At 36.4% G+C, this 21,867-nt stretch overlaps 1 protein-coding gene across 2 annotated transcripts in view; it reads right to left on the reverse strand.

Annotated features, from left to right (window-relative positions):
* RMDN2 (regulator of microtubule dynamics 2) overlaps window positions 1–21,867 on the reverse strand; it is a 102,852-nt gene that overhangs the window by 42,148 nt on the left and 38,837 nt on the right. For both annotated transcript variants that reach the window (XM_082427766.1, XM_082427767.1), the window contains exons 5-8: window positions 19,311–19,371; window positions 13,477–13,552; window positions 12,508–12,585; window positions 2,565–2,663 (exon numbers count right to left, since the gene is read on the reverse strand). In XM_082427766.1, coding sequence (XP_082283892.1) covers window positions 2,565–2,663; window positions 12,508–12,585; window positions 13,477–13,552; window positions 19,311–19,371 — 314 coding nt within the window. The remainder of the gene's footprint in view (window positions 1–2,564; window positions 2,664–12,507; window positions 12,586–13,476; window positions 13,553–19,310; window positions 19,372–21,867) is intronic.

Consider the following 21,867-nt stretch of genomic DNA (forward strand, 5'->3'; position numbering starts at 1 on the left):
AAAATCACCTCCCTAGATGCTTTGAGACTGTGGAGGACCAGATTTCACCTGTTACACGAGCAAAATAAGAGCAACATTTATTTTTAGTTAGAGCATTTAATGTGCTAGACCCTGGGCCAAGAAAATTACATGCATTATTTTATGTAATTTTCACAAAAACCAGATAAAGTAGGTATTATTATGCCTGCTTTACAGATGAAAAATTTATGATTGGGAGAAATAAACATGCCCATGTCATACATATAGGAAAAGGTTCGGGTCTCAAACTGTCTGATTCCAAAGTCAGTGCTCTTGGCCTCTACAGGACTGAACTGGATGGCTCTGGGGACTCATTCCTGTGAACCCTCTTTGGAGGCATGGAGTTGGTGCAGAAGTTCTACAGTCTGGGTTCCAATGACACGACTCCCTGTTGGGACCAGGGGGTTGCAGACTCTCCTGGGCTGTGGGATCCAAGGTGTGCGCTGTTTCCTTTTCCTCTCCTCCCCGTCCCAGATTTCTTAGTTCCTCCACAGCCTTAGCCTCCTCAGTACCCTCAGGTGTTGCAGTAAATACGGGGAGAAGCATTCCTGATGCCTTCTCACCCTCTTGACAAACACCATGGAACGCATTTCAGACAATCTAAGTCATAACTAAATGGTGAGGTCGCAAAGATGGTCTGCCAAGGTGTTTACATTTTAATGAAGTTAAAACTCTGTGAGCTTGGGGCTTCCCTGGTGGCGCAGTGGTTGAGAGTCTGCCTGCCAATGCAGGGGACACGGGTTCGAGCCCTGGTCTGGGAAGATCCCACATGCCGCGGAGCAACTGGGCCCGTGAGCCACAATTGCTGAGCCTGTGCGTCTGGAGCCTGTGTTCCGCAACAAGAGAGACCGTGATAGTGAGAGGCCCACGCACCGCGATGAAGAGTGGCCCCCACTTGCCGCAACTAGAGAAAGCCCTCGCACAGAAACGAAGACCCAACACAGCCATAAAAAAAAAAAAAAAAAAAGCCCTCGCACAGAAACGAAGACCCAACACAGCCATAAATAAATAAATAAAATTAAAAAAAAAAAAAAAACTCTGTGAGCTTTTATTGAGCAGTTATGAGTTGCTGGACACTCTCTAAGCAATTTGCTTGTATTAACTCATTTAATCTTCACAACAACACTATGAGTCAGATATTATTACCTCCATGTTATTGATTAAATTGAGAGAGAGAGAGAGAGAGAGAGATTAAGTAACTTGCTCAGTGTTAATCAGCCAGTAAGAAGTAGAACTGGGATTTAACCAGGTGCTCTGGTTCTAGAGTTTGCAATCCTTACCCTACATTATTGTGCCTCTTACTACTTTTATCTGTGTAATACTTCAGGTGCATAAGCACCTTAAGAACTTTCGTGCAGTGTCCTGAAAACCTGACCCTCCAGTTATAATTTTGATACTATGAAAAAATGGGTTTCAAATTCAAATAAATTTTTTGCTAATGAACATAGCACCTTTAATAAATCATTTATCTTAAATGCACCATGATCTCTATTCTTGTAAAATTTAACATGGGAGAACTAATTCTCAGTGGTAGAAAAAAGAAGTGATGATAATGCATTCCTACCTTTGACCTGCCATTGTGTGACACTGGAAAAAATTACATTCCCGAGGTCTTGTTTTGTTATAAAACAAAAAAGATCACACTAAATAAAAAATAAGAAACATACAGCCCTTGTACTTGTATTCCCATACTTTTTTCCATTGGGCTCACGCTTGATCTTAGAATACTTATTTTTTCACGCTTCAGAGAAGAGAAGTGCAATGCAACATATTTGCCATCTTAGATTATATGATCTCTAAACTCCCTCTCAGTTCTACAAAATCAATCCCTAAAATATAACAAAAAATATTAGCCTGTACAATATGTTGGACAATTACCAAAATCAGAGCCAGATTTTGTCTATATTGTTACAAACCTGAAGTAGGCAGGTTGTGAAAGAAAAAAAAACTTAGTATCTATAAGATTCCATAATTGGTTCCAGAGAAAGATGAAGAGATTAGCCCAACAGAAAGTTGGTTAAATGGGTGAATGTATTACACATTTTCATGTGTGCATACACACAAATTACTATTTAGAGTTTTATCAGCATAGCAATTGTACATTTTAAGACAGGAATGAAAATACTGGTTTGGTCTGATGCCCCACGAATGTTCCATAGAACTGTCTGCAATTCATAGAGTGATTTTTTAAATAACTCCTCTTCTTGGCAACTTTTAGTTCTTTAAGATTAAACTGGTTCTATATTAGGATAATGAGGAGTATTTAGGACCAAATCTAATAATCAGGGCATGAATGCTTTTGCACATATTCACACGACCTGGAAAGCTACACTGGATTTGGCAGTAAGGGCTGCCACACCCAGGACCTAGGGCATAACTATGATCTAAGAAGTAGTTTGGACACGCCAAAATGAGGACTCAATCTGGGCTTTCAGTTAGAAATCAACAAATGGAGAAGAGAAAGATTTCCTTGACAGCAAGAGTAGGAGAGCCTGGTACAGATAGGAGCCAGTTTGACACTGAAATAATGGATAGACAAAATATACCTTAAGGAAATTTTGCAAAGCTTCTTGTACAGTTGCGGATGGTATTTTTCCAAACAGAGTAGCAGCCATTTTTTTCTCAATCCAGCTCAGTTTTGAGACCTGCAAATATAGAGCAAATCACTCTTAGAAAGTTGTTCACCTTTTGAATGAATAATCTCTCCCCAGTTAGATGAGTGTGAGATATCACCTTTATGGTATTAATATTTTGCCTTCCTTTTTTCATAATTCAAACAGACTGTGAGCTCTAAAAGCATTGGTTACCAAACCAATTTGAAATACTCATAAGGTTTGTGTCCAATGAGGGAAAAAGGGGGTGGGGGTGGGGATTAATGCTGATCCCCTTTGTTCATGTGCTTCTTGATCCTGAGATGACGCATAGTATTTCTTTGCACAGGGTGTAGTAGCTACAAGACCCTACCTTTGCTCTCTTGCCACCTTTTCCATGCTGCCAACCTGACCCAGAATGCAGCATCTCAGAAATGTAAACAGAACGAGGGTCCTCAACCCACGAGGAGTGTACAGTGAGGGCCTGGTATAAATATTTATAATTCAGGAGAATTTTTTTTAAACCCGATAAACACCAAAATTAAACCTCATATTACCATTTGTTTTTTGCTTTCTTCTTAAATTTTTTCACTTTCCCCAAATATCAATAATAGATATATAACATAAAAGATTAAAAGGATTCAGGGGACTTCCCTGGTGGCACAGTGGTTAAGACTCCACACTTCCAATGCAGGGGGTCTGGGTTCAATTCCTGGTCAGGGAACTAGATCCCACATGCATGCCGCAACTAAGAGTTCTCATGCCACAACTAAGGAGTCGGTGAACTGCAACTGAGGAGCCCACCTGCCACAACTAAGGAGTCCAGGTGCTGCAACTAAGGAGCCAGCGAGCCGCGACTAAGGAGCACACCTGCTGCAACTAAGAAGCTGGTGAGCCACAACTGAGGAGCCTGAGAGCTGCAACTAAGGAGGCCGCTGGCCACAACTAAGACCTGGTGCAACCAAATAAATAAATAAATAAAATAAATATTTTTAAAAAAGATTCAGAAATGAATTCTTAAAAGGGTACTATGCTCTCCCAATCCTATCAAGTGTCTTCCTTCCCAGTCCCATCTTCTAGGGTTCTAGGTAACCATTAACCTCTATTTAAAAAAAAAAAATTCCATCAATATTTTATAATAACTATAAATGGAGTGTAACCTTTAAAAATTGTGAATTACTATCTTGTACACCTGAAACTGACATAATATTGTACATCAACTTTAGCTCAATAAAAAAAAAAAGAGGTACAAACTACTATATATAACATAAATAAGCTACACGGATACACTATACAGCACAGGGAATATAGCCAATATTTTATAACTTTCAATGGAGTATAATCTATAAAAACTATGTTCACTATGTTCTACACCTGAAACTAAGATAATATTGTAAGTCAACTATACTTCAAAGAAAATACGATCCCCCAAAATTATTCCCTGGCTTTTCTATATAATGTTAATTTATTGCTATGCTTATTTTTGCTTCTTTTGAACTTGAAAAAAAAGATATGTTGTTTATTTCCTTCTTTGACTTATTGTTTTCACTTAGCATTATAGTTTTAAGATTTTATCCAGATTGATGAGAGTAATTGAAGTTCAGTCATTTAAACAACTCTGAGATATTCCATCATTTAAACAGACATCAATGATTTTTCATCCACTTTTTTTTTTAATTGTTTACAATGACAGATAATATATTATTCAACAAAAACTGAGGCAAAAGGACTCAAGTAAAGAAATTAACAGAAAATATTTTACAAGGGACTTTGAAGACAGAGCCCAACTAAAACAAAATTAATGCTTTACCATATACTACAATAGAGATTGAAAAAACAAATTTTTCCATTCCACATGCATAAATACATTGGAAAAAAAATTTTTTTTTATACAGCAGGTTCTTATTAGTCATCAATTTTATACACATCAGTGTATACATGTCAATCCCAATTGCCCAATTCATCACACCACCCCCCCCACCCCCCCCGCCGCTTTCCCCCCTTGGTGTCCATACATTTGTTCTCTACATCTGTGTCTCAATTTCTGCCCTGCAAACCGGTTCATCTGTACCATTTTTCTAGGTTCCACATATATGTGTTAATATACGATATTTGTTTTTCTCTTTCTGACTTACTTCACTCTGTATGATAGTCTCTAGATCCATCCACGTCTCAAAAAATGACCCAATTTCGTTCCTTTTTATGGCTGAGTAATATTCCATTGTATATATGTACCACTTCTTCTTTACCCATTCGTCTGTCGATGGGCATTTAGGTTGTTTCCATGACCTGCCTATTGTAAATAATGCTGCAATGAACATTGGGGTGCACGTGTCTTATTGAATTATGGTTTTCTCTGGGTATATGTCCAGTAGTGGGATTGCGGGATCATATGGGAATTCTGTTTTTAGGTTTTTAAGGAACCTCCATACTGTTCTCCATTGTGGCTGTATCAATTTACATTCCCACCAACAGTGCAAGAGGGTTCCCTTTTCTCCACTTCCTCTCCAGAATTTGTTTGTAGATTTTCTGATGATGCCCATTCTGACTGGTGTGAGGTGATACCTCATTGTAGTTTTGATTTGCATTTCTCTAATAATTAGTGATGTTGAGCATCTTTTCATGTGCTTCTTGGTCATCTGTACGTCTTCTTTGGAGAAATGTCTATTTAGGTCTTCTGCCCATTTTTTGGATTGGGTTGTTTGTTTTTTTAATATTGAGCTGCATGAGCTGTGTATATATTTTGGAGATTAATCCTTTGTCCGTTGATTCGTTTGCAAATATTTTCTCCCATTCTGAGGGTTGTCTTTTCGTCTTGTTTATGGTTTCCTTTGCTGTACAAAAGCTTTGAAGTTTCATTAGGTCCCATTTGTTTATTTTTGTTTTTATTTCCATTACTCTAGGAGGTGGATCAAAAAAGATCTTGCTGTGATTTATGTCAAACAGTGTTCTTCCTATGTTTTCCTCTAAGAGTTTATAGTGTCCGGTCTTATATTTAGGTCTCTAATCCATTTTGAGTTTATTTTTGTGTATGGTGTTAGGGAGTGTTCTCATTTCATTCTTTTACATGTAGCTGTCCAGTTTTCCCAGCACCACTTATTGAAGAGACTGTCTTTTTTCCATTGTATATCCTTGCCTCCTTTGTCATAGATTAGTTGACCATAGGTGCGTGGGTTTATCTCTGGGCTTTCTATCTTGTTCCATTGATCTATGTTTCTGTTTTTGTGCCAGTACCATATTGGCTTGATGACTGTAGCTTTGAAGTATAGCCTGAAGTCAGGGAGTCTGATTCCTCCAGCTCCGTTTTTTTCCCTCAAGACTGCTTTGGCTATTCGGGGTCTTTTCTGTCTCCATACAAATTTTAAGATTTTTTGTTCTAGTTCCGTAAAAAATGCCATTGGTAATTTGATAGGGATTGCATTGGATCTGTAGATTGCTTTGGGTAGTATAGTCATTTTCACAATATTGATTCTTCCAATCCAAGAACATGGTATATCTCTCCATCTGTTGGTATCATCTTTAATTTCTTTCATCAGTGTCTTCTAGTTTTCTGCATACAGGTCTTTTGTCTCCCTAGGTAGGTTTATTCCTAGGTATTTTATTCTTTTTGTTGCAGTGGTAAATGGGAGTGTTTCCTTAATTTCTCTTTCAGATTTTTCATCATTAGTGTATAGGAATGCAAGAGATCTATGTGCATTAATTTTGTACCCTGCAACTTTATCAAATTCATTGATTAGCTCTAGTAGTTTTCTGGTGGCATCTTTAGGATTCTCTATGTATAGTATCATGTCATCTGCAAACAGTGACAGTTTTACTTCTTTTCCAATTTGTATTCTTTTATTTCTTTTTCTTCTCTGATTGCCGTGGCTAGGACTTCCAAAACTATGTTGAATAATAGTGGTGAGAGTGGACATCCTTGCCTTGTTTTTGATCTTAGAGGAAATGCTTTCAGTTTTTCACCATTGAGAATGATGTTTGCTGTGGGTTTGTCATAGATGGCCTTTATTATGTTGAGGTAGGTTCCCTCTATGCCCACTTTCTGGAGAGTTTTTATCATAAATGGGTGTTGAATTTTGTCAAAAGCTTTTCCTGCATCTATTGAGATGATCATATGGTTTTTATTCTTCAATTTGTTAATATGGTGTATCACATTGATTGATTTGTGTATATTGAAGAATCCTTGCATCCCTAGGATAAATCCCACTTGATCATGGTGTATGATCCTTTTAATGTGTTGTTGGGTTCTGTTTCCTAGTATTTCATTGAGGATTTTTGCATCTATATTCATCAGTGATATTGGTCTGTAATTTTCTTTTTTTGTAGTATCATTGTGTGGTTTTGGTATCAGGGTGATGGTGGCCTCATAGAATGAGTTTGGGAGTGTTCCTTCCTCCGCAAGTTTTTGGAAGAGTTTGAGAAGGATGGGTGTTAGCTCTTCTCTAAATGTTTGACAGAATTCAACTGTGAGGCCATCTGGTCCTGGACTTTTGTTTGTTGGAAGATTTTTAATCACAGTTTCAATTTCATTACTTGTGATGGGTCTGTTCATATTTTCTATTTCTTCCTGGTTCAGTCTTGGAAGGTTATACCTTTCTAAGAATTTGTCCATTTCTTCCAGGTTGTCCATTTTATTGGCATAGAGTTGCTTGTAGTAGTCTCTTAGGATGCTTTGTATTTCTGTGGTGTCCATTGTAACGTCTCCTTTTTCATTTCTAATTTTATTGATTTGCGTCCTCTCCCTCTTTTTCTTGATGAGTCTGGCTAATGGTTTATCAATTTTGTTTATCTTCTCAAAGAACCAGCTTTTAGTTTTATTGATCTTTGCTATTGTTTTCTTTGTTTCTATTTCATTTATTTCTGCTCTGATCTTTATGATTTCTTTCCTTCTGTGAACTTTGGGCTTTGTTTGTTCTTCTTTCTCTAGTTCCTTTAGGTGTAAGGTTAGATTGTTTATTTGAGATTTTTCTTGTTTCTTGAGGTAGGCTTGTATAGCTCTAAACTTCCCTCTTAGAACTGCTTTTGCTGTATCCCATAGGTTTTTTTTTTTTTTTTTATCCCATAGGTTTTGGATCGTCGTGTTTTCAGTCATTTGTCTCTAGGTATTTTTTGATTTCCTCTTTGATTTCTTCAGTGATCGCTTGGTTATTTAGTAACGTGTTGTTTAGCCTCCATGTGTTTGTGTTTTTAACGTTTTTTTCCCGGTAATTGATTTCTAATCTCATAGCGTTGTGATCAGAAAAGATGCTTGATATGATTTCAATTTTCTTAAATTTACTGAGGCTTGATTTGTGACCCAAGATGTGATCTATCCTGGAGAATGTCCCATGCGCACTTGAGAAGAAAGTGTAATCTGCTGTTTTTGGATGGAATGTCCTATAAATATCAATTAAACCTATCTGGTCTATTGTGTCATTTAAAGCTTCTGTTTCCTTATTTATTTTCATTTTGGATGATCTTCCCATTGGTGTAAGTGAGGTGTTAAAATCCCCCACTATTATTGTGTTACTGTCAATTTCCTATTTTATAGCTGTTAGCAGTTGCCTTATGTATTGAGGTGCTCCTATGTTGGGTGCATATATATTTATAATTATTATATCTTCTTCTTGGATTGATCCCTTGATCATTATGTAGTGTCCTTCCTTGTCTCTTGTAACATTCTGTATTTTAAAGTCTATTTTATCTGATATGAGTATTGCTACTCCAGCTTTCTTTGATTTCTATTTGCATGGAATATCTTTTTTTCATCCCCTCACTTTCAGTCTGTATGTGTCCCTAGGTCTGAAGTGGGTCTCTTGTAGACAGCATATAGATGGGTCTTGTTTTTGTATCCATTCAGCAAGCCTGTGTCTTTTGGTTGGAGCATTTAATCCATTCACGTTTAAGGTAATTATCAATATGTATGTTCCTATGACCATTTTCTTAATTGTTTTGGGTTTGTTTTTGTAGGTCCTTTTCTTCTCTTGTGTTTCCCACTTAGAGAAGTTCCTTTAGCATTTGTTGCAGAGCTGATTTGGTGGTGCTGAATTCTCTTAGCTTTTGCTTGTCTGTAAAGCTTTTGATTTCTCCTTCGAATCTGAATGAGATCCTTGCTGGGTAGAGTAATCTTGGTTGTAGGTTCTTCCCTTTCATCACTTTAAGTATATCGTGCCACTCCCTTCTGGCTTGTAGAGTTTCTGCTGAGAAATCAGCTGTTAACCTTATGGGAGTTCCCTTGTATGTTATTTGTCATTTTTCCCTTGCTGCTTTCAATAAATTTTCTTTGTCTTTAATTTTTGCCAATTTGATTACCATGTGTCTCGGCATGTTTCTCCTTGGGTTTATCCTGTATGGGACTCTCTGTGCTTCCTGGACTTGGGTGGCTATTTCCTTTCCCATATTAGGGAAGTTTTCAACTATAATCTCTTCAAATATTTTCTCTGGTCCTTTCTCTCTCTCTTCTCCTTCCGGGACCCCTATAATGCGAATGTTGTTGCGTTTAATGTTGTCCCAGAGGTCTCTTAGGCTGTTTTCATTTCTTTTCATTCTTTTTTCTTTAGTCTGTTCTGCAGCAGTGAATTCCATCATCCTCTCTTCCAGGTTACTTATCCGTTCTTCTGCCTCAGTTATTCTGCTATTGATTCCTTCTAGTGTAGTTTTCATTTCAGCTATTGTATTGTTCATCTCTGTTTGTTTGTTCTTTAATTCTTCTAGGTCTTTGTTAATCATTTCTTGCATCTTCTCAATCTTTGCCTCCATTCTTTTTCCGAGGTCCTGGATCATCTTCACTATCATTATTCTGAATTCTTTTTCTGGAAGGTTGCTTATCTCCATTTAGTTGTTTTTCTGGGGTTTTATCTTGTTCCTTCATCTGGTACATAGCCCTCTGCCTTTTCATCTTGTCTATCTTTCTGTGAGTGTGGTTTTTGTTCCACAGGCTGCAGGATTGTAGTTCTTCTTGCTTCTGCTGTCTGCTCTCTGGAGGATGAGGCTATCTAAGAGGCTTGTGCAAGTTTCCTGATGGGAGGGACTGATGGTGGGTAGAGCTGACTGTTTCTCTGGTGGGCAGAGCTCAGTAAAACTTTAATCTGCTTGACTGCTGCTGGGTGGGCCTGGGTTCCCTCCCTGTTGGTTGTTTGGCCTGAGGCAACCCAACACTGGAGCCTACCTGGGCTCTTTGGTGGGGCTAATGGCAGACTCTGGGAGGGCTCACGCCAAGGAGTACTTCCCAGAACTTCTGCTGCCAGTGTCCTTGTCTCCACGGTGAGCCACAGCCACCCCGCCCCACCTCTGCAGGAGACCCTCCAACACTGGCAGGTAGGTCTGGTTCAGTCTCCTATGGGGTCACTGCTCCTTCCCCCTGGGTCCTGATATGCACACTAGTTTGTGTGTGCCCTCCAAGAGTGGAGTCTCTGTTTCCCCCAGTCCTGTCGAAGTCCTGCAATCAAATCCCACTAGCCTTCAAAGTCTGATTCTCTAGGAATTCTTCCTCCCGTTGCTGGACCCCCAGGTTGGGAAGCCTGATGTGGGGCTCAGAACCTTCACTCCAGTGGGTGGACTTCTGTGGTATAAGTGTTCTCCAGTCTGTGAGTCACCCACCCAGCAGTTATGGGATTTGATTTTACTGTGATTTCGCCCCTCCTACCGTCTCATTTTGGCTTCTCCTTTGTCTTTGGATGTGGGGTATCTTTTTTGGTGAGTTCCAGTGTCTTCCTGTTGATGATTGTCCAGCAGCTTGTTGTGATTCTGGTGTTCTCACAAGAGGGAATGAGAGCACGTCCTTCTACTCCGCCATCTTGGTTCAGCCATCCACTCTCTTTTCAGTGGACATTTGGGACTTTTCCATTTTTTGCTCTTAGAAACAAGACTGCTACAGGCATTCTTGTACATGCCTTCTAAAGCACATTTGCAAGAGTTTCTCTAGTAGGCACCATTGTCATATGGTAGACAATCAAATTTAAGAGATAATATCCGATTGTTTCCAAGGTGGTTGTACTGATTTGTGCTCCCACAACAATGTAAGAATTCCTGTTGCTCCATATTTTTACATTTCATGCTGATCATTTAAAATTTTATCAAATGAGTAGGTATAAAATGGCATCTTGTTTTATTGTCATGTCCTATTATTTCTAATTCAAGATTTATGGTTTTTAAGCTGTTTTGTTTCTGAATTTCTATTACAATTGCATTATGATCAGAAAACCTATAGGATATCAATTCTTTGAAATTTATTAAGACTTGCTTCATGACCTCATATATGGTCAGTTTTGTAAACATTCAACATATGCTTGAAAATGTGTATCCTCTAATGGCTAGACACATATTTTCATCTATGTTTATTAGATCAAGGTTATTAAATGTAAGACTCCAATCAATGTTTTTACATACTTACTAATGCTTTTTTTTTGTCTTTTGTTCTATTAATTACCAAAAGAAGGAGATAAAAATTCACCACTACGTGGTATCCTTACTTCCCTTCCATGTCTTTTTATCTCTCCTTCATATTTTCTATCTCTTTGCTCCTCTGTGCTGCTTCCAGGCAACATTTTCAGATTTGTCTTAAAATTTGTTAATTCTCTCTTTAGTGGGGCCTATCTACTACCAACTCTTTCCATTGAGTTTTCTTTTAATGACAAATAATATACTTTTTATATCAAAAATTGTTCCATTTTTTGAAATCGACCAGGTCATTTTTGTAGTCTCATGCTCCTCATCCATTTTTCCCCTAATTCATTTTAATTTTAAAAACACATTATGTAGGTAGCTGTTTAATATTCTGTATTCCATGTTTCCAAAATCTGAAGTCCTTTCAGATCTACTTCTGTTCTCTTTTTTTGTTTCTTTTGACTGTCATTTATGATGGCTTGTTTCTTTGTATATATTCTATTATTTTTCACTGTGAGCTCAACTCTGCAAGAATGTTCTAAGGCTTGTGTGTGAAGGTACAATCCTCCAGGAAGGATTAGCGTTACCTTCTGCCATTTGTCTATGGCAAGAAGATCAGGTTCCATTTGGAATTAAAATTTCCTTCTTGGGCTTTTTAAGCCTAACTGTATAGTGTACATTCAAGTTCCAGACTCATGAGGTTGGGTCAATGGTTTTTAAATCTTAGGGGAGTCCTCTACCTTCATGAAGACTCAGATTCTTAATATTTAAAACTGGCATAATAAAAACTGCTTAGAGGGTTGTTAAAAAGATGAAATCTGATAAGAAATATAAAGTATAAAATGCACATCTGACATATATAGCAGGTGTTCAGTAAAAGCAAACCTCCTGCTTCATCCCTAATCCTCTACAAGCCACAATTAAAAAGCTTCCTCTTTTGCCTATCCCAATTTTCTCATTCAGAAAGAGCAGTTCTCTTCAGCGTAATTTTTTTATGCAGCTGTTAAGATATATTTTCACATTCTGTTAACTTTCCGTAAACAGGTGTCACTTAACACGTTGGGTCTTAGACTCACCAGCTGCCTTTATTTATTTCTATATGTCTTATGTCCCCTTCTAAATTAAGTTTCTTGACGAAAAGGACAGCAAGCACATAATTTATGCTTAATAAACTCTGATAAAGGAAAAAAGTTCTCCCACAAAACAGAGCGGTGCACCAATACAGGGTGCATGGGTACTGGTGGCTGATCACCATCTGAGAAAAAGCACATTTAAAGGGAGACAGTGTGACTGCTGCAAGGGGAAATGGAAAGGCAGTAAAGAAAAAAATACATGCATTTATAAAATCATATATTGTATGTAATTCAATATATAATTATAAAATATATAAATTTATAAACTCAAAATATGTACTGATTTCATCATTTTCTCTATAGCAGGCACTAGGTAAAACAATAAAAAAGTTAAGTCACTGAAAGTATATCATATAATCAGAGTATATTCAAATAAACTTTACAAATAAAAGCTTTCAACTTACGGTGTAACAGTATCTTCCCTTGAGGTAATACAAAAAGGGTTCTTCAGGTAGAAATTCGATTGCTTTATCTAGATGCTCCTGAAAGAAAATCCAAAAGAAATATCATCTCCCAAGTTTCAGGTAGTGTTGAGTGGAACTCTGCGTAGTTAATTCAAAGGGACTTTATAATGTTTTTTTGTCCCCCTCCTCAATCTTAATCATTAATACAATTAAGCTTCTCAATAACTCAATCATCAAAATGCTCACAACTAGAACCAGAACTGTGATTATGATTTAATAAGGCTACAGAAAACGTCACCTTAAAAATAGAAAACATCCAAGTCACATTTTTGTCTGCCCATGACTTGCCTAGCTAATACTTATTGATTGAGAGGCAAACTTACAAATGTCATATGATGTGGGTATAATGGAGAAAAGAATAGCAGAACTAGGTGATAGAAGAATCTACTCCCTTGACATTGTCAAATGGTTATAGGGAGCTGGAAAACAAAGAACTCTCTGCCCATTCCTAAAATTATTGACCCTGAGGGGTTATATATTGAACGATTACAACTACAGGCACATGATAAATAATGAGTATGCGCATTACTTATTTTATTCATCTATCATGGCAAATTTAAGCCCTAGATTGAATTTTACTCCCCTCAGCAAATCAATATGTATTAAATGTTAACTAATTAGTGCCAGCCATGTTTATGATGTTGGTGAGCTCATGACTAAAAGGCTAAGCCTCTACCTTTAAAAAAATAATACTCATCTACTATGTGACTTTCAGGATCTATAATAATAATAATAATCCTTAATCGCCCAAAGAGTTTGTTTCTTTTTTGGCACAGTACTATTTAAAGACTGTCATTTCATTTAAGTAAAAAAGATCAATTCCTAGAGATAAATCTGTTGAATAATTTGATTTATACCTGTGAATGGAACATACAGCTACAGTAAAACATTTTTAATATCAAGAAATACCTTGAAGCGATATCCATAGTTAATTTTGTTTTGTAAGCCCTCAAACTCAGATACATAGCCACACAAAACCGCATACCTGAAAAGGATAAAAACAGTGGACATTGTGTAAACTTTTAATCAAATACCATGAATTTAACATTTAAAAAAAATCTCTAAACCATTCATTAATATTTAACAAAAGTATTCATATAGATGAATAAATAACCAATGTTTGACATTAACATGAGGCCAGTTTCCTCAGCTATACCTGGGGATACTAACACCATCTATTTCATATGTGTGCTATGAGGGTAAAATATCTAAAACGTAATTGCTTACAATAGTGTCTGGCCTGGAGTGAGTTCCAAGAAAGATTAGCTGTTGCCATCACCTTCATCAACATCAGAGTCACAAAGAGACCCTCAGAAAAGTCTATTCACATAAGTATTAAACTGAAAAATACATTGTGTCAACAGATTCCTGCTTCTCTTTCGTAAAAATAAAAAGTTCAAGGCCCCCTTAATGTCATTTGAAAATTAAAATAAATATCATGACTAAAAACAAATACTAAAATCAAAGGTAATTTTAGAATATGTTTTTTCAAAAATTCCCCATGTCCTTCAATCCTTCCTTGGAAACACTGCATTCATTACTAGAAGAGTGCATCCCATGGATTCTTTACTTCTTTCCCTTGGGAATATAAAATTTACATAAATAATTATATGACTATAAATTGGGTACGATATTTGTTCAGCAACTTGCTTCCTCTAAAAATTGGGCACAATATATGTTCAGCAACTTGCTTCCTCTAAAAATTGGGCACATATTACTTTTTACATTCAGACTGTTTCTGTCCCTGCAAAAGTATTCAGAGTGTTTCTGTCTGAGGCAAAATATTCATTTACCTAAATAATTCAAAAGTAGGTCTTAATTTTCACTTGCATTGTCATAACTGAAATGAAAAATGTAATTTTAGGTGTTATTTATCTTGATTGTTTCTGTGGATACACATAACTTTCAAAAATTGAAGTGAACAATTTTCTTAATTTGGAACAGTCAGACCATTCCTGAACACAAAAGATCACATAATTCACACAACTTATGCACAACCAATAAAATGGCCACTTTTCAGTTATAAGTTTATTGACCTCTTAATTTTCATTAGAAAATCAATAATCTCCTAACAGTAGAAGCAAGATTTATGACAAAAGCAACCTATTATGATCTGAGAACTTACCTAGATTAGGAGATACTACTTAAATTACTATCTTAAATACTATCTTAAATTACTATAATACATTTATCACAACTGTACCAATATTGATATACAATATTGAAAATTTTCAAAATGAACCAATATTAATATATTATTGTTAGCTAGACTCCATGCTTCATTCTAATTTCCATCTGTTTTTCCCTCACATCCTTAAATTTTGACATTTTCCTCTCCATCCCTCCTTCCATATTTATCCCTCTTAATTCACCTTGTTCAGTATCTCTTTCAACACGTGAAAATCTTTTAATTACTACTGTCATCCACCATACACCCTGTTCCTCCTAATTTTGTGTCACTTGCAACATTTATAATCATACCTTCCACATCTTCACCCACTGAAAAAAATTACTGAACACACTAGTGTCTAAGATCTAGACCTGGAACTCTAGAATCATGATATTGTCAGCAGTTATTCTTTTGAATGACTGAGGCGCAAACCCTTCTGCTAGCACGGGTAACAAAGAACCTTGCCCATATTTTAACATCTTGTCCCCAAGAATATTATGAGTGAACTTGCCTTAAAGCCTTCCTTAAATCCAGGTATATTAGCTCAATTTCCCTACTCTATCTACTAGCAAAGAAAAAACAGATCATGTCACATGTTTAGAAAAATCTGTTGAGTCTGCTTGAACTTCATCACTCACAGAAAACCCAACTAACTATTTGTGCTGTAATCAAAGGAAAAGATTCTATGTGCACTGATCTATAGTGGTGGAATCAATCTTCTATTTTTTGAAAATCAGAACAACTTATGCACATCTCTAGCTTTTACAGAGCTCTCTCAGCATGTTCTTTCCAAGTTACTCTGAGTGAAGAAAAAGAAAAAAGAAAAAAACGTGACTTAAGAAAACCATTACATGAAATATGGACATCTTCCCTTATAAATAATCTGTCACCAGAGTCTTATGTTTTTCATAATCTTTTTTGAAGTCTGCTTCTTTCAAGTCTAAAGTATTATTTATCTTCCTACATATCATAAATTCAAAGTTTACCTGAACCGCTTTTCCTCAAAGGATCATCATTTCTTTTCTGGCAATCAATCCCACCTATATCTGCATGTATGTGTTGTTGTTTTTCACACTGTTTATCTTGGAAAATGTAATTTAAAATTTTATTTTGTAAACTCTCAGGTTGATGGGAACTATGAAGAAAGTTAACGCACAATATGGTCTATTACCTCCATCTAGAGGTTGTTCTAACTATGCGTTGACAAAAATTCTGTATTTTCTTTGCATCTATAGTGAATATTTTAATAACTGACAAGCATCCCTGTCTCAACAACTAGTAAACAACTACTAAAACAACTCCATTAGTTTCCCAGTAGCATTTTTGATTTAGCACCAATGCTATTTATACTGTGAAAAAGCAGAGGAAGAGTAAATAATAGATAAAATACTGAGTACATACAAATATAAGATCTGGTTTTTGTTTTTCCACTTATTGTATGACCCTTGGTTACTAATCACGACACCACACCAGACACACATATACTACACCACACACACAGACGGCCTTGCTTTCTATAAAATGGAAACAGGTTGTTCTGTGAATCACATGCTAGAAGGCATGGGGATATAATTTGTGAACAGTAGAGCACAACAAATATGTAAGACATTATTTATAATTAAGGTCAGGCCTATTTGGCTAACAAACTGCAAATCCATTGGTGATTCTGCTCTCTTGATTCTAGAAGTATTTTAGGCTGGTACAACAAAAACGACAGAATTATATAGAAAGCTTATGTAGCCTGAAAGTTACAGAGCAATTTCATTTTGGAAAAGATGAAGATGAAAAACAAGTCTTTAAAATAATATTTGTTTTGCAATTATTCCCTCCATATCAACCCTTTATGATAATTATTTCTAATGATTGCATCTTTTATTTCAAACTGAAGGCTTATAAACCATCACAGAACCCTGTAAACTATGGGTCAGCAAACTTTCGCTGCAGGGCCAGGTAGGAAACATTTAAGGTTGTGGGATCAGAGAGTCTCTGTTACAACTACTCAACTTCATTGCTATGTACAAATGCACAGGTGTGGCTGTGCTCCAATGAAACTTTATTTACAAAAGCAGGCAGCTGCATTTGGCCTAGAGGCCCTGTTTTGTCATTTATGCTGAATGAATGAGAAAAAGTCGTAACATATTGAAAAAAATTCCAGCAGGATTAGACATTTTCATGACATTTTATTACAATTAATTATAGAATCAGTTAACCTAAATTTCACACATTGCTTCTCAAGTCAAAGTCTTAATTTCTCTTTTTTCATCACCCTAAACCTCTACTACTGTATTTAGTTGAATGAGAATTCTTGTATTCAGTAGGTACATCATAATGTATTTTACGAATTAAGATAAAATCATGTTGCTGTACAACAGAAATCAACACAACGTTGTAAATCAACTATACTTCAATGAAGTAAATTTTTAAAAATTGACATTTGAATTTATTAAATTTTAGCAACTGATCAGATGTTAATTGTTTTTTAATTAAAAACTGATACTGAATAAAAAAATCATGTGAAACACAATTGGATCAGTACTCTGTGTGTGTCTGTGTGTATGTGAATAAAATTCACCCTCGGGGTTAAATCCCACAGTTATAAACAAGGCAATTAGTACACAACAAAAAATAAAAAAAGATGAACAAAGGAGAAGTAGCCAGATTAGTGGAAGACAGGCTGGGAAACCCACTGAGTAAGAGTTAAGCATAATCTGTCCTCACAAGGTAAGTTTAAGGTGCTTATGAAGTCTTCAGAGAAGATTCAACATTGTTCCTTTATGGAAATTTGGAAGTTCACACTGATAAGTGTCCTCAAATTGAGGGTTAACATCAAATGTACATTTTTAATGTGATTCTCCATGGATGCAGATGCTTGTATGGGAGAAGGAAGAGGACAGCAGAGGAAGAGGAGGGGGAGGCTCAGAGTTAAGAGTAGGGCTTCGGTGTTCTTTCTGCGTCCAAATCGGGCTAACCAACACCCAAACATCTCCATTATCGAAAGAGATGAAGCAAGTGTAGCTTGATCAGTATAAATTCATTACAGTTATACTAAAAATGGAAGAACAGAAGTACTTTAACACATATTAATTTATTAATATCAGTATTATGCAAATTAGTTGAGGAAGGTAAAGTTGGCTATAGAAATAATAGCCAAGACCCTTACATACTGGAGAAATGACCTTAAAGATATCTACCAGGATGTTAACTGCAAAATTACCTTTCTCCTAGAGTTGTGGCACAGGCACTAGGGCACAGAACCATACTTTATCTATTAGGTATACTCCGGCTCCTAAAGCAAGACACTCTACTACCCATGCATGACACATTAGTAAAATGATTCACAGGTTCTGCCAGGCTTAGCCCTTCACCCATCTCCAGGCTATATAAGAGAAGGCAAAGAGTTCGCTGAAGCAGAGAGAGACCTGGAGGGGGGATTTCTGCGAATAGAACTACTAGGGTACTCGGGTTCCACCTCCCACCTTCTCATGCGAGACAGAAGGGGGTAGCCTTGTTTCTCATTTTAAGTGATGGCAGCTTCAAAAGACCTATTCTTATTTTGGCGTGTCCTTTAGAGTTTGGGGGACATAAAGAATGTTATCTGATTCCTGCCCAGGGAAGTTTTAGGATGAGAGTGTGTGAGTGGTGCTCCCCCTGCTGGTGGCAGTGTAAAGAAACAGGTCTGCTTTGGAAAAATCCTTTGCACTTTTGAGTTGGTGGGGCAAAAATGAATTTCCTGGAGGATAAATGTGGACCTGCAGAAAAGAAGTCATTTTGAGAGAGATTTGCCTAAGACTATCCCAGAAGAATAAAATAATCCCAAAGAGGGGTGGATTTCTGACAATCTAGGTCTGAGAGAAGGGTCAAAAATAAATTTATTACTATGTCTTCCTAGCACCTAAAGTACCAATATTACTGGGGAGAAAAAATAACTAAGAAACTAAGAAATGCTATAGAAACACAACTATGAGTAAAATGAAGTGTTAATTAAAAACAATATTTTTCTTCTTATTTGTGTTTTATAATTGTAAATATACAAAGGATCCAAAACCAAACATACTCAAGAATAAATGTTTTTGTCCCAAGGATATCCACCTATATCCATCCAACTAATTAGATTTCCTTTGTTTGAGCTATCTTATATTAGAAATGGCTTTCCTTTGACTTGTGGAATTTGTATACCTTGACTCATCAAGGTATAATGGCTGATGTGCTTTTATTCTTGTATTCTTCTCTCTGCATTTCATTTAGAAATGTGGCATCACTTTAGTATTTGTTTTCAAACAAAATGTTATATGAAATTACATTTAATTAAATTTATCATGTGCACAGTTATCGGACTTGGTAGACTCAGTTATGGATTCTTCAATGAAAGTTTATCTTAAATATATTTAAAATATATATACTGAAAAATACATGAGAATAAACAGAACAAGAACAGTTACTGTGCTATATACTAAATATTCTTTTTAGTGAATGCAACACGTTAAGTGGGTCAATAATATTTTAAAAATCCATTGCAATTTATAAAGAGGCATATTAGAATTTTTTAAAGACTGCGTAAATTCTATGTACTTACCATAGATGACAATGTCCATTCATGGGTGCTCTAGTAATAGCTTTTTCACCTAATGTCTTTCCTGAAAGATAAATGCACTTACACTTATCACCATCATCTGAGTTGGTGGGAGGTAAATTATTGAATTAAGCCAGTAGTTCCCAAAGTATGGTCCCCAGACCAGAAGCCATCACCTGGAATCTTGTTACAAAAACAAATTTTGGACCACATGAGGGACTTGATCATAAACTCTGAGAGTCAGCAATCTGTGTTAACTAGCCTCTAGTGATTCTGATGTACGCTCAAGTTTGAGACTCACTGGGTTAAGTGATTTAACCAAGAGCAAGAGAAGTCATTCAATCAGTATTTAGAAGTGTTAATAGAAATTGTTTTGTAATTAACTCAACCAACATTTACTGAGTGCTTTCTAAGTATCATATTACGTGAGCCTCTGGGAATAAAAAGTCAAATAAGACACAGTTCTTGACTTCCAAGGATTCACATTTCAGTAGGCAGTAGGTATATAAACAAATGAATTATGTGCAAAAAATAAATACAAGGTAAAAAAGAGAGTATAACAGAGAACAGAGAGAGCAACTCTTATCTAAAGGGGTAAGGGAAGACGTCCCAGAGAAGCTCTTGTCTAATCTTTCACAATAATGAGCAGGCTCAGTAAATAAATAATTCCCCTAAATAATTTTACTTAGTTTTAGAATAACTTTTAATAACCTATTAATTTTTGGATAGAGGTTTGTCTAAACCAGGGGTCCCTAACCCCCAGGCAGTGGACCAGTACTGGTCCGCAGCCTGTTAGGAAGCAGACCACACAGCAGGAGGTGAGCCGCGGGCGAGTGAGCAAAGCTCCATCTGCCGCTCCCCGTCGCTCCCCATCGCTCTCATTACCGCCTGAACCATCGCACCACCCCACCCCACCCCGCCCCGGGGGAAAAATTGTCTTCCACGAAACCGGTCCCTGGTGCCAAAAAGGGTGGGGACCGCTGGTCTAAACCACATTCTGAAAATCTTTCTCAAAAAGTGGCTGTTTTATTTTATACCATCTCCTTTTCCCTGCTCTAATTTTTTTTTTTTTTTTTTTGCTTGAAGAGACTATCCAATGATCTACAAAATGTCCTTCTAAATAAGTAGTTTAGATAATTTTTATAAATAAAGATATTTTATTCTAAAATCATTTTCCTATTTGCTAATTTGCTAAGGTGGTACTTTATAGCTCTGTCCATTAAGAGAACTACCCTGTATAGAAATCTACATAAACTGGAAAAAAACTAAAAGGAAGTATTTTAAAATAATAACTGATAGTACATTGTGGACATATATTAAAAGAGTTAGTAATTTGGTAATGAATGATCGAAAAACATAAATACTTTTAAATGTACAGACTTTAAAAACTAAATCAACATTTTCCCTACATTGCCAAATGAACAAAAATAGCTTTTAGGGCACTGCCACAAGCTTAAAATAGCGGTGATTCCATCGCTCTGAGAATGTAAAATGGAGCTGGGTAGTATACAGATTGGTTTCACAGCCTCATTTATGCAGCTTCAGCCTGAAAGGAAAGCTATTTCCCTTACAAAATTGTATTTTGTGATCTATTTGTGGCATTTGTATCAGTCATTTAATTCTGAAAATTACAATAATGTTCTTTTAGATATAAGATTCATATTTTATTTGGAAGACAAGTATGATCAATCACAGTACGTCAACAGATGTACTGCATAATGCTATATACCCCAGTTGGAGGTTCAGGGAAGAATTCTGTACTCTTCAGTGATCCAACCTTCCCTCGGCATACAAGTTCAAATATACTGTTATGAGCAATAACAGCACTCTTCCTCCCTTGTACCGGGTGCCAATGCCCTTCAACTCCAGGCTCCAATGTCTCAGCTCCGGTGTTTTTGCCATCACCTTTGCCAGGCACTTACTACCTGTGCATTGAATTACAATTGCCTGTCTCCATATTGATCTTGTCAGTAAGTTCCTTAGTGTAACACTGTCTTGATCATATTCATGTCCCTCCTTCTCTTCTTCCCTCACCCCTCATTTTAACTTTGTTCCTAGACACGGTGATTTCGAATAAATATTTTGAATAAATAAATTAAAATTTCTCATAAATATTTCTTGGATAAAAAAATAGGAATTCTGTTAAATTTATTTCTATAACTGAATGAACACATCTGAGGCGTCACTGTTTTTTCCTTGACACTATAAACTTTTCTCTTTTTTGAATATATCCTGTCTCAATCCATGCTCCTTTCTTGTACTTGGGTACGAGAATTTGGATTTCCTCCAGCCTATTTCTTTCTCCATTTTCACCATCTCATACATTAACTCAGTTAAACTCTCACTCCATTTAAAAATACAGATCCCAAGTGATTTTACTATGTGAGACTTACTTCCAGAAGAAAGCGTTCCCTGCATCAACGTTCACCCCCGCCATCATATCCTCCTTTCTGTTATACCCTCTCTTAATATGCCACATTCTTCTTTACTAACAACTTACTTCAGTGTGTTTCTTTATATGTATGATTATTTTAGTAATACTATCTTCCCCACAAAGCCA

Source organism: Balaenoptera physalus (genome assembly GCF_965194825.1).
Source record: "Balaenoptera physalus genome assembly, chromosome: 15".
In the NCBI taxonomy this organism is placed as follows: Eukaryota; Metazoa; Chordata; class Mammalia; order Artiodactyla; family Balaenopteridae; genus Balaenoptera; species Balaenoptera physalus.